The sequence below is a fragment of the Aythya ferina genome, assembly GCF_964211825.1.
Source record: "Aythya ferina genome assembly, chromosome: 20".
NCBI classification, from domain to species: domain Eukaryota; kingdom Metazoa; phylum Chordata; class Aves; order Anseriformes; family Anatidae; genus Aythya; species Aythya ferina.
The window spans coordinates 8,378,403-8,391,566 of record NC_140318.1 but is presented as its reverse complement, the minus strand read 5'-3'; the positions used below and the strand labels follow the sequence as shown (position 1 = coordinate 8,391,566).

The 13,164-nt window shown below is 45.7% G+C and overlaps 1 protein-coding gene across 6 annotated transcripts in view; it reads left to right on the top strand.

Annotated features, from left to right (window-relative positions):
- The window catches only part of PAPPA (pappalysin 1), a 361,581-nt gene that overhangs the window by 307,286 nt on the left and 41,131 nt on the right, over positions 1-13,164 (top strand). For all 6 annotated transcript variants that reach the window (XM_084494331.1, XM_084494334.1, XM_084494332.1 and 3 more), the window contains 2 exons: positions 2,409-2,622; positions 11,437-11,605. In XM_084494331.1, coding sequence (XP_084350457.1) covers positions 2,409-2,622; positions 11,437-11,605 — 383 coding nt within the window. The remainder of the gene's footprint in view (positions 1-2,408; positions 2,623-11,436; positions 11,606-13,164) is intronic.

Below are 13,164 nucleotides of genomic sequence, written 5' to 3'. Positions count from 1 at the left end.
AGTTGCAACATGGGTTTGGCATGGCTCAAACCGACGCCTGCAGATCTTCACAGCTGAGATGCTGCCTTCATCATGGAAAAGCCCCTCTGACCTCCTCAGGGGAGGCTTTCCTGGAGCAGAGGAGAGGTGTAGGTAGGGTACCCATCAGTTCTCACTCAGGCTGAGCTCCCGATCACTGTTTTGTCTGAGTTCCGGGTGCAGCATTAAGCCCTTCTCCCAGATGTTGTATTTGACGTTTTTGTATTATCACCGTGGCAAGCTAGAGACTGCAGCTGAGATGCAAACTTTGGCATGCACTGGATGCAGAACTGACTGTAGACAGTCGGCCAGCCTTAAGCAGAAGTCAGTGGCTAGCTGAAAGTACGGCCAAAAGGAAGAAGCAATAATTTAAAGCTTGATCGGTCCTCGGTGTGTTAAAGCTCACTCCCATGAGCAAAGCGCAGTGTATCCAGAATTACTTTTTTCCCACCCCAGCCAGAGAAATGTTTTCCCATGTGGACTCCCAGAAAATAATGAGAAGCTTCTTTTGTGTCTTGGTGGGAGATGGAGAGGTTGGGATGCCAAACACCTCAGCACTCTTAATTCAGAGCATTTGTAGATACGGAGCTTCGGCTGCTGGGTGCTTTGCAAGAGGGATTGAGGACTGAATATGTAGATACAGAGCTACAGGAGCAAGCACTAAGCTCTAACACCCCTGCCAGGGGTTCTTGTACTATCTTAAGTAGTTGGTTGTTGTTGTTTGTTTTATTTTTGCTAATGAAGGCAGTTTAGTTAAATGAACCTGACTTGTTCAGCCCCCATTCACGTTCACCTTGTCAGGATCAGAAAGCACCAGCAATTGCAGCGCAGCTCTGAGGTCTGTTTTGTTGTGGACACCACCTGAGTGCGAGGAATGAAATTGAAGTGAATAAACAGCCTCATACCATAAGGTCTTTTTTGGCTTTCCATCAGAGAAGGCAGAAACTTCCAAAGAATTTGGGAACCCGGGATTTCAAGTATTAACTGCACCTGTTTGTAAGTGAGAAACGTGCACCGTTCCACAAGGAGCTGATATCAAAAGACCTGTGGGAGGCAAGTAGACAGGGAGGTTATTTCAGGGTCAGGTAAAGACCAAAACAAAGAGAGGCTGACTTTTTTGTTTTATTTTTTTATATTATTACAGCAAGATTTTTTTAAAGTAGAGGGTGGGAGATGGATGTTTAAAGAGAGTGGTCAGAAGTCTGTCTTAATTCACAGGAAATCACTTTCTAAGGAGAAAAATGAAAACTTTTTTATTCCTTCCCTTTTGAATCAAGAAACCTGAACTGGAAAAAAATAATAATAATAGAGATCCTTGAGCCAGTTAAACATGCAAATAGAATTTGTTTTATTTCAAATTCGTGAGTGTATCAGGGTAGCCAAAGGGCCTGGGCCAAAGCCGTTGCTGGGGGAGCTCCAGCGAAGCGAACGGAGCTGGAGCCAAGCTGATCCTCGGAGCAGTGCCACGGAGCTGCCGAGGCAGGGCTTTGCAGTCAGCAGTCCAGCCGTGGATCTGAATTAACGGATTTTGAGGCCAAACGACAGCTGTCTGTCCTTTGAGTTACCCCTGAGATGGATTTGGCCCCTGCGAATTCTCATTGCCTCTACTTGAAGGTGGGAATTTCTCCCTGAGTGTCACTGAGCATTTCTCTGCTGAAGAAAGGGGATTTACGAAGTCTCCTCAGCACCTTGCTGGTGATGCTGGGCACCTTGACCTCCTGAGACACTTTTGTTTTCGCTAGCCACAATAATTTTATTCTCAAATGAGGTCACCTGTAAAATCCTTAGAGGGTCCATCACCCTCTTTTCTCTCTCCAGTACCATCTTTACCCTTTTTAGGAAAGAGCAAGATACCCCGAGGCTGAAAACCTTTAAACAAAAGCAAAACTGGGCACATTTGGCGTAGAGCTGATGCAAAAACAAAGTTTTATGTTGAGTGCTAATGACATGCACAGCTACAAACAAGGCGCTGGTGCGCTGCCCGTGGTGCACAAAGCCACCCAGCCTGCCGGTACCATTTGATGCACGGGATAAAGGCTCCAACTGTCCTCTCAGGCTGGTTTCACAATAGCGCGACTCCGCTTCCTCCGTGATGGTTGCTCCTGATTTAACAGAGCACAATAGAAATGTAGCTGTGGTCTAAAGAAACCGCTTTGAGAGCCTGCCGCGCTTGCAGAGAGAATGGCAGCCTTTCTTCAGCTGTCTGGAGGGATATACTTCTCTGCTAAGCTCTCCGGAGCGATTTGGGAAGCCCCTCCAGGCAGCTTACCATAACTTTTCAGCTCTATAGGGCCATTCCTATGGGTGAAATGCTTCTGAAGTGCCCACGGCCTCGGGAAGCGATTGTGTTAAGTCTGACCCTTCCTCTGATCTTGTCTCTCCTCTGGCAGGTGTCCACGTCCTGAGCTGCAGGAACAATCCCCTGATTATCCCCGTCATCCATGACCTCAGTCACCCTTTTTATCACACCCAGGCTGTCCTCATTAGCTTCAGCTCCCAGTTTGTGGCCATCTCCGGGGTGGCCCTGCGTTCCTTCCACAACTTCGACCCCATCACCATCAGCAGCTGCCAGCGAGGACAGACCTACAGCCCGGCGGAGCAGAGGTGAGCCTGTCAGCCTGCTTCCTTCTGCCTCGCCACCCACCACCCCCACGCCGCCCGCCTGCGCCGGGGCTGCAGGGGAGGCAGGAGGGGCACCGCGGCTGAACCCTGCTGACCCCTTTGTGTTGCCAGTTTAAAAAAAAAAAAAAAACGGCAGTGTTCTCATTGATCAGGATGGATGGGACATTTAACCCGCATAGGATACTGCTAGTGAATTATTTCCTCTTCCTTTCTCCTCCCTCCTTTATCCTAAGCTTGGAATTGGGGCCAGTTAACTCTCTGTGCGTTCCCCCGTGCGGCAGCGTTTCAGCCGCTCACACGTCGGCCTGGATCTAAACAGCTTTGTGCTGCTGAAGTGCTATGGGGACCTCCCACAGAAGCGTTTGTGGGGAGACAAAGTGATGCTTGTGCCCCGATGGGGCCCCAATGGGGTCCTGCAAGGTGCTCAGCCCTGCGCTGTGGGCGCCTGCCCGCCAGCGCTTGTGGTGCTTTTACGGCTGGGGAAGGGCCCTCAGCACCTCTCTGGATCCGGCCCCCGTTCTGAAAAGCTCTGTGGGACCCCCCAGGATGAAAGGTTTATGGCTACCGTTTTATTCTTGTTGTTATTACAGACACATCAATAGATCACCACCAACCCCTCTCAGTCTCTGCTTTACAGCATCCCACAGAGATTGTGACCTTTTGTGGCCTCTGGTGCAGCAGCTTCATGGATCCTTTCAGCAAGGCAGTGAAAAGAAGAGGGGAGAATTTAGCAAAACCCCTGAAAGAATCATCTATTTTTCTGCTGTGAATTCAAAGTTGTGAGCAGTCGTCATACCATAGCAGCAGCAATAGTAAAAACAAGTTGCATATCCCAGCAAAGCTCTGCTCAGCCTCCTAAGCAGGCTGTCAGGTTTTTTGATAATGTTCTGGCATGTTTTTAGGACCTGCTTTTATTCCAGGAAAGGGGGGGAGGGTGAGAAGGGGGAGAGGGAAGGGAAAATAATAAAAAAAAAAGGAGTATATCTATAGCTAAATCAATCCAGTCCGTGTGTTCTGACCTAGATTCAAGGAGTCTGATCGTTCTGTGCAATAGGTTGTATAAATTCAGAGGCCCAAAGACAGCAGGATCAAGTTTCAGATGAGAAGTCTAGTTGTGCAAGTTTGGCCAAATCCCAGTGCAGGAGCGGGACAGAAACAGAGCAAGAAAGACCCACTGGAAGGAGATGGTGAGAAGCAACAGGGAGCTCGAGAGGGCTCCGACACAGGACCACATTCCTCCCTCTCAAGTTTTCAGTAGGAATTGAACCATTTGTTCACTTATGAAATTAGAAGTGCTCTGTGTTTAGAAAGTTATTTCCTTAATAAAAAATGTGTTCCCCTTAGGCAAAGCTTCAGAAAGCCTCTGCAGCACAGCAAACCAACCTTTAGCAATCTGAAGAATCACCCGCCATTTGCCTCCTTTTTTTTAGCTTTTTTCTTTTTTTTTTCTTTTGGTAGTGTTTTGTTTTCATGATGCACTGAATCATCTCAGCCTCTTGCTCTCTGAAACTTGAGTCAGAGCCTCGCTCGTTCAGAGTAACATTTTAGGTCTTGCAGGTTGCAATGCTGGATTGAACATAGAGCTTCCTGTGTTAGTCAAGGAACTAGAGACTGAAATAAAGCCCTGATCCAAAGCCAGTTGAAATCAGTGGGATTTTTTCCATCAACTACAGTGCTATAGGGAGGAAAATTTCCAACTGGCCTTGGGGTGGGATCATTTTGGGTGACCACATGTGCTGTCTTCTTCTATAAAAGCAGCTCTAAGGGTATGCAAGGCGCAGAGAAGGTTGTGTGTTAGGCTGTGCAACCAGGAAACAGGCGGATGCCAAGTCCCTTTGCTGTCACCTGCCTTCTTTTTCCTTCATAATTTTATCCAGGGGGAACATAGAGAGAGGGATTTTTTGCATTTACCCTTACCAGGTCAGAAGCTGGGTATGGACTTCCTGCTCCCTGGGGACATCAGGGCTCCCCACTGTCCCCAGCCAGGTCCAGCTGGGTCCTCTCCTGCCTCCCACAGTTGTGTTCTGCCCACCAGGCCCACTCTCAGCACCAGTCCCACACTGCCCGTCCCTCCCTACTCCCTTTTTCATGCTGGTTGTGTTTGTTTAATATGATTTCTTTTTTATTCATTTAATTTTTAAAGGAACTTTCCTTCCTATGTATAAGCATCAACTTCACCGCTTTCATTTTCCTTAGGTAAACATGGATATTTTTGCTTGCTTTTTGGCTTCTCTCTGTAAGAGATATTATTTCTCTCTCTTCGAGGAGAATTATTTTGGTTGGAGAGGATTTACAGCCAGATACAGGCACTTCTAGGCAAGGGTGCAGATTTTAAATATGTGAGGGAAAAGAAATATGTCAGTCCTTAAATGTTAGCACAGTTTTTATTTTGAGGGTGAATGGATCACTTCCATGAGTTAGGGACAACTTAATAACTGAAAATAAAACATGTACTCATTCTTCTTTCTTAAAATATATATTACAGTTAATATTTTAAAAGAGAAAAAGGAGCTTGAATGTGAAAATCCCATTCAATTTTATAGGTCCTCAGTCATCGTTCGCTCTTTTGAAAATCCATTCCATCCTTCTGAAGAGGTTTATAGAGTTTAAAAAAATACTCTGTACTTTCCAGTTGTATTTTTCCAGTTGTTGTTTTTTTCTGCTGCAGCTGACAACAAGTTCTTTTTGTTTCAGCAAAAGTTTACCTAACTGCTGGAGATGTGCTATAAAAATGACACGCACTTATTTTCACATTGCATCCTTAGACCACATATAGTGGCCCAGTTAGTTCTTCTCTTGCACTAGTTTCACACTTTTACTATTTTTCCCTTTAGCTTGTGGAGTGGATAGTGAAACTGGGTGTGCAGAAGCAGAGGTATAATTTCCCACCCCATGGTCACTTGAGCACCATGAAAACCTGTTGCACTGGGGCTGCCTTTGACAGTTGTTCCTCAGAAATCAGGAAACGTGCTCAGGGTGCCCCATCACTGGCAAGGCAGTCCTTGTCAAGGGCTGCTGCTCCTGGGTGGCATTTCACAGGACTGGACCCCTCCTCCATACCTCCTGGTGCCGACTACCCTGGTTCAGCTGCCAGAATTGTTGACTTCATGAGTTTCTGGCTTTCTAATCCTCCATTAGCTCCGTGTCTGTAAGAAGGTAAGCTTCCTTTCCCTAGGAGTGGGGTCTCTCTGCCTGCATCTCTCCAGTGTGCACACCCCATGTTGTGCAGCTCCTTGTGCTTTCTAGTTAGTGGCAGTGAGAAGCTTTTCCTTTTCTTTGTTCTGTTAAATCTCGGCATAAACCCACTGTTACGGCTGAGAAAAGGCTTCTGCAGGAGAGATTTTGGCTTCGCCTCTCTATAGCACAGCATAAGTGGGTCTGTCTGGGGGTTTCACAGCTGCGGGAGGCCAGCACTGCACCAGCCCCAGCCCCACGCCATCACCAGCCCTTGCTCCAGCCTCCGAGTTTTCACCCTTTGCCACCCCAAACAAGCCCCAGGGAGAGGGAGCCCACTCCAGCCTCTTCTCTTTGTCTTCTTGTCTCCTGCTGTCAGCTTCTCCAGCAAGAAATGATGAAGATAAATCTTCAGCAGTGCAGCAAATGCAACCACCCTTTATAAGTCGGGTTATTTTTTTTCCTCTTTATACTGAAAAAACGTGTCTCCTCATCTCTTTTTTTGTTAGTTAATGCAGCTTTCTCTTTACCGATTTGGCTGCCTTTCCCCTGCCCTGCGTTCTGTCATTAAGCACAATCTCTGTCAGCCTGCTTCTGGTGAAATTAATGAATTTCTCACAGAACTGTTAATCATAGAAGCTTTGGTCCGTGACATGTGTTATAATTCAATGGGTTTTTAACCTTCGCCCCATTTTGGTAATTGGCAAACGGCATCATTTGGCTTTTATTAAAGTGGAACGCGATGCCATTTCTTTGTTTGCCGCCACACTCTCTGGAAGGGGGACCGGCACCCGGCCCTGCCTCCACGTTGGGAGCCTGCGTGGGGCTCTGAGGCCTTGCTGGCTCCTCTGGGCCTGTGGTTGGGATGGCTCCTGCAGTGGGGTACACTGGGAGCCCCCAGGGCCAAGGGCAGAGCCAGTGCCCCCAGGAGCACTGCCCCTGCCTCTTCTTCCCCACAGCTCACCTGGGGTTGGACCAGGTGTTTTCTGTAAATCTCAAGGGTTGCGTGCACTCCTGACCCTCTCAGTTTAGATTTATTTTTTTGGGGATCACTAATGGGGTTGGATTCAATAGTAACTGTATTGAGGTCGCTGAGGGGACCATAATGGTGGTGAGCCCACTCTTTTGGTCACCCTTGTGAACCAGATTTGAGGGCAAGCATGCAAAAGGAAAGGGCCTGATCCTTCTTCCAGTGGCATGGTCAACATGGCTTCACCAGTCCCCACCTTGCCCCAGGGATTTGTGTAGATTTCTCTTGAGTTTTCCTGTTACTGCAAGAAGACCAATTTATTTCATCTGAAATCCAAATAAGACAAGTTCATTGCCAAGTTTGCAGTTCATACCTTTTTTACTTCTGAAGCTATGAGAAGTAATGTGACTGGCAGCCTTTGCTTTTCCAAATGGTACATCTGTGTGTGGATTAGAGAGAGAGAACCTGCTCTTGTCTTTACAGACCTCCCTACAGACAGAGAGGATAAGCCCACGCTAAGGATACATCTGTTAGAAACACCATCAGAAGGCCACATGTGCATGCGTTATTTGTACGATAATGTAGAATAAAACCTAAGGATGCTTCAGATCTGCAGCCTGGGCTGGTCTATACAGAGGAAAAGGAAGTTTTTCTGATATAAACTAGGCAATGGTTGGAATCATCTCATCCACAAGTGTATGCTGTATGCTTTTATGCTCACCTATGCATATATATGTGTCAGGGCAGTCGCTAAGGAAACAAATAATTAGGGCACTGTGTTAAGATGAGTTCTTGGAAAAGTGCTTGACCCCAGGGTTAAGAAAAAAAATGTTTGGCTGCTGTAAGCTTTTCGAAGGAGGAAGTGCTGGTTTGTTTTTATGTGAGGAAGGAAGAGTTCCACTTAATTGTTACAATTTTCTATAAACATGTTAAAATACAAATGTTTCTAGAATTGTGTCACTAAGACCCCAATTTAGCAAAGCCCTTAGCTATTTGCTTACATCCCCCTGTAGTCAAATCTATCAGTGGGACTTAACCGTGCTTTTGAAGTTAAGCACATATTTAAGTGCCTTGCTGAACTGGGGCCAATATTGGCACAGCAAAATAAAGATTTAGAGGCTAATGACTGAGCTCATTTAGATTAGGGATGGGCAGAATGGATTTGAATAAAGTAAGAACTGGCTCAGAACTTCAGCCTACATGTGAAACTAACTCTGCTCAGGGCTTTTTGCATCATTGAAATGGTCTGCCTTGATCTATGTTTTTAACACAGTGCAGGCAGTGGAAAGTGTGCAAGAAATTCTCTGTTTCTTGCACTCAGCTTGGTGCAAAAATGTTGTTTTAGGGAATCATACATTACTAGAGCAAGAAGAGGAACAGGTGAATCATGAGGTGGATCTAGTAAAATAAGCAATGTTGGAGAATATCCCAGGTACCAGCACTTGATTCTTATCTATCCCAATTAATGATACATGCACTTGCCTAGCTTTTGTCCAGACCAGCTCATAATCTTGCAAGCAATTCCCAGGTGCGTTTGGGGAGTCAGGAAGACTTCAAGTAGGCAGTTTTGATGAAGTCACACAATTTTGATTGCAAGAAAAGTGGGATATGCTGTCCCATGCCAGGAAGCAACATAAGTTATAGAAGTGATTTCATTCTCAGATACTCCATATTGTTTCTGTCCCAAGGAATGCATAGTTTCTGGAACATGTGATGATTAACCACTGTTAAGTGGCAGTACCCATGCAAGAGCTTCTGTAACCCACAGTTCTGTAATATGGATGTGATGGGTTCTTTGTCTAAATTTCCTACTTGGAGATATTCATTTCTCCTTAATTCTGCATTTGCAGAACTCAATTCAGGATCGTGACTTCAAAATTCATTGGGATTTATGGCTGACAGTAGCTGATACCAAATTGGAACCAGTAGCTAGAGAACCAGAAATATTTAAATTGGAAACATTTGGTGGCAGTGGTTGTTTTTTTACAAAAAGTGAATGGTTGTATTGTTTGTCACTGAAGTCATTCATATAGAGTTACAGACAGAGAGAGCTGCCCAGATGATCTGCTAACCGAGGCATAATCTGGAGCCTGGAGGGGGTGGCTAAAAATGTTCCCTGGCCATTTAAGAAGACCACAAGGGGACTTGTAAACAGAAAGAAGAACATCACAATAAGTGTTTCTTAATGCCTTTGTCTGTGGCGTTTCAGTTGTGTAGGACTTTTAAGCCCAGGCTTGTTCATCTGGTGTCCTGATCTGAACTCCAGAAACCGGATTCTTTCTCTCCTTTACGTTGATGGAAATGAAAGGCAATGCCATTTATTGCCGTGATGTTGCTCCAGATTTCCCTTTGTGCAAATTGCACAGGTTTTCCTAGGCTCATCCTTCCCTCTGAAGCCATTCAAGGCTGAATTCAGTGCTACTTCAATGTGTTGCACGCTGGTTCACGTAAGATATTAAATGAAATAGATCTTCTATTATTTAATTTTTCCATGTTTTGCGCAAAAAAAGTTTTCAGATTTTTCATGTTTTGCAATGGCAGTCAAGGTTCACAATATGTGCTTCTGAGAATGGCTTGGCAATGGTGTTCATTTTTTTCCTCAATGAGTCAACTTCCTTGTCTCTGGAGTGCTGGCATGGAAGGAACTCATATGGCAGCTTCACTGTCTGAAAAACGGAGGGGAATGAAATAGTGCTGAGCCGTCATGTGCAGATGGAATTGGGACGTGTAGCGAGGATTCAACGTGGCATCATTCATTGTTTCTGCTCGCCCTCAATATCTTTCTGCAAGAGGAAACCACCTGGGCACTAGGATATACCCTCCACTTGTTCTTCCCCTGCCTTGTTGATGGGCCTATTGATCAGTGAAAAGGGAAATCGATGGCAGTTTAAATGTGTAGGTCAGGCTGTGAGTTGCAGGGACTGGAAAACATGCATGAAACCCTTCATGGGGGGGATCCTACTGTAGGCAGGATAAGCATGCTCTGTGATGAGCATCACTCTTCAGTTGTACTGCTGGTAGACAGTGTGCTACTTGTATACGATGACACTGAGTTGGCCAATGTAGAGGCAGAATTCTTCTTCCTCCGTCCCATCAGCAGCAATATTTTGTGCAAGATGAGAAAATAAGGATCTGTTTGAATGTGGAAGTTATTTATAGCCCATTGAGCTCTGGGGAAGGGCTGCCACTGAACAAGCAACCTTAAATTACAAGCAGTGGGCACTTCCCTTAGAGTGCTAGTCTGGGACAGAAATGAGTTGTAGAAGGACATAATACTGTCGTTTAATCTGATATACAGCCAGGCAGAGACATGTGCAGATGTGCTTCTCGATCAGTAACATGGGAATAACAACACCAGCCCAGGTGTCTCACAAGGGTGTCATGAAAATTAATTAGATAATGTCTGCACAGTGCTTTGAACACAGCAAAACATCAGGTACATGCTAAGTCCTGTGCTTAGTTAAGGTGGACGGGTTTTTGGTGGCTTTAACCTTTTTTTTTTTTCTAGGAGACGGGAATATCTTACTTGAAATCCATTTCAAAATATGTTTATTGATGCATTGCTTTCTCTTCCTTCTATAACTTTTGGTGTTTCAGGTTATTTCCTACCCACATCGATGGTGAATTAAATCAAGATTGACCCTCTTCCGAATTTAACTGTATTTAATTTAAATTTAGTTTTCCTTTCAGCAGAGGCATATCACTTTGTAGGAATCTTTAGCCCCAGAAACTTTGCCTCTAATCCAGCAAAACATCTTTGCACATGCTGTAAGACTCTCAGCGTTTTCATTGCCCTTTAGCTAGGGGACTGTCCCCACACTCACATTTGACCATGTGCTATAATGTTTGACTCCGGTCATCAGAAGCGGTGAAAGACTTTGTGTCTACTAGACATCTCTGTGTCTACAAAAATAAAACCAAAACCTCTTTTTACAAGTTATGCTAAACGTTAGAATAATTCACTGTAGGGAGAGCAGTGAGTTTCTATCCAGGGAAACATTTTATGGATGGCAGGACAGCAGCCGGAGAGATCTGAAATGACAGCATGCTGCTGAGCTTGATAAGAGCTTATCAACACAGCTACACAACTGATGTTTGGTGTTCCTCGTGAAGTGGAATAAAATGAATGTGTTGATTGCTATCGAATTTCTCAAAGATAAGAGAAACCCGTCCTCACACGTACACACATGCACACACACTTATCACTAGCAATATCAGGCACTCCTGAATTCAGCAGAGGTTTTAAATTGGATGGGGCATAAGGACTGCTCTTGGAGGGAGATTGCTCTCATGGGATGGACACATGCATGTTGGTACAGGAGTAGGAGGGCCACAGTGCTGTTGTTCGTGTTGTTTCTCCCTGTGAATATTGCAGAACAGAAAGTAATTCTGCAGACTTGGCAGGCTCTTCCCTTTTGCCACAAGACCCGTAATTTGCTTTCATTGTCATCACTGTTACCACTGTCCCAGTTCTTCCCAAGACATAGCTAAAGGGTGTGCTCGTTGGTGATGAGCACTTGGCTGACCCGCAGTCGGTGTGCGATCCATTTACCTGCTGCCTGGCAAGTGACGGCATTGTCAGTCAGACCAGCTCTCTTTCTCAATGAATTACAGGAACTGAATTCAAATGCCACTTCTTGTCTCCCATCCAGCTGTGTCCACTACTCCTGCGAAGCCACCGACTGCCAAAAGCTGGAGATTGAGAACGCGCTGCTGAACTGCACCGGTGGCGGGTGGTATGATGGTGCCCAGTGCAACGTGAGCTGCAAGACGGGCTACATTTTGCAAGTCCAGCGGGACGATGATCTCAGCAAGAGCCAGGTTTGTCCTGCTGGTTTTGTATGACCCGCAAAAGAGGGATGAGCAAATGGGGGTGGAGAAGTGGAGAAATAACCCAGCCTAAAGCCCAAAATCTCAGCTCAGCCTTGGGACAGGACCTTATCCAAATATTTTGTTTCAGAATAGGAGCCGTCTGACTATGGAACGAGGTACTGATAGTCAGAAAATCTTACGTGTTGCCCTAACCTAAAGATTTTCAACCCAAAATGTTTAAATGTGTGTTTAGGCCTTCTCCTAGCTCACTGGCTCTACCCAGCCAAACAGGGTTTCTTGGGTTGTTTTTTTGGAGATGTGGTGTTTGTTTTTTACACAACCAGTTTCTGGGCAAAGTTCCTCATGTTTATTCCTAGTGTTTGGGCTAATGATATCTTAACTCCTTTGCAGCACTGCAGTCCATCTGCTTCCAGCCATACTCTGACACTGCAGAAATGCATGATATCCCCAGGGGGAGAAGAGTCTAAACTATTTTTCTTCCAACCAAAGCATCAAAAACCCACCCAGTGACTTGGGTTGTGTTACCTGTCTTACCTACCCTATGCAATAATAACCCATTCCCACTAATGCAGCCTGTCCTGTTGCAGAGAATGGGACATGCAGGAGAACTACAAATTTCCTTAAACATTGAGAAAATGTGTGTCCTTTGCCCTCGGAGAGGTGGACAGAGAGTGCACATAGCGTGGTCCAGCCTCAGCATGCTGCTTGGAGGGAAGTGCACGGGATATGGGGGTGTGCTGAAGGCACCCCAGTTTGTACTTTCTGCTCTAGCAGTGCTGGCTCGTGTCAGGACAGGGTGGTGGTGGCCTCCACCGGCACCTTTCTGCCTGTTTTCGGGGCAGCGTGCACATCTGGGGCTGGGGGCAGGCAGGCACTCTCAGCAGCCTGTCTGTATTTGTGAAATATTGTGTTCTTCATGAGCTCGCAGAGGGGGGAGACAGAGAGGAGGGGAATGAGTCAGCCCTTTCAACTCAATTACAAAACAAATACAGGACCCCACGAGCTGGGCCTCTTCCATCCTAATTGGCATCAGCACCAGAACCCCAGCTCCAGCTGAGCATTTTTACAGAACAGAAAACAAGTTCTCAAACGAGCCTGAATGGCTGAACCAGGAAATAGTTGGAAGGGAGCTGTACATTGAGCACACAGGAATCCAAACCCAAATAAAACAGCCTAAACATGTTTCACCAGCGCTCTGTTATTTAAACGCAAAAAGTACCTTTGGGGGAAGCTCAGCCAACTGTATTTGGTTTTGCTCAGAGAAGTTGGGTTTCAGAGCCTTGATCAGATTCATATGACAGGAGTGGAGGATTTTAGCACCCCCAGCTAATGTGATTCACTGCCTATTACAGCATGCTTCCTCTCATCCTGATCTACTATTGCACTTCTTGTCAACTTTTTTTTTTTTTTTTCTCCCAATAAGAACTGTGAGGCCTATGGATTTGTTTGCTCTGTGCTGTGCAGGGAAGGAGCGAAGCATCTTAAAAATATCCATGGTCAGCAGAGCACTTCAAACACGCGCTTTAGGAGTTTATGCATGTGCTTCA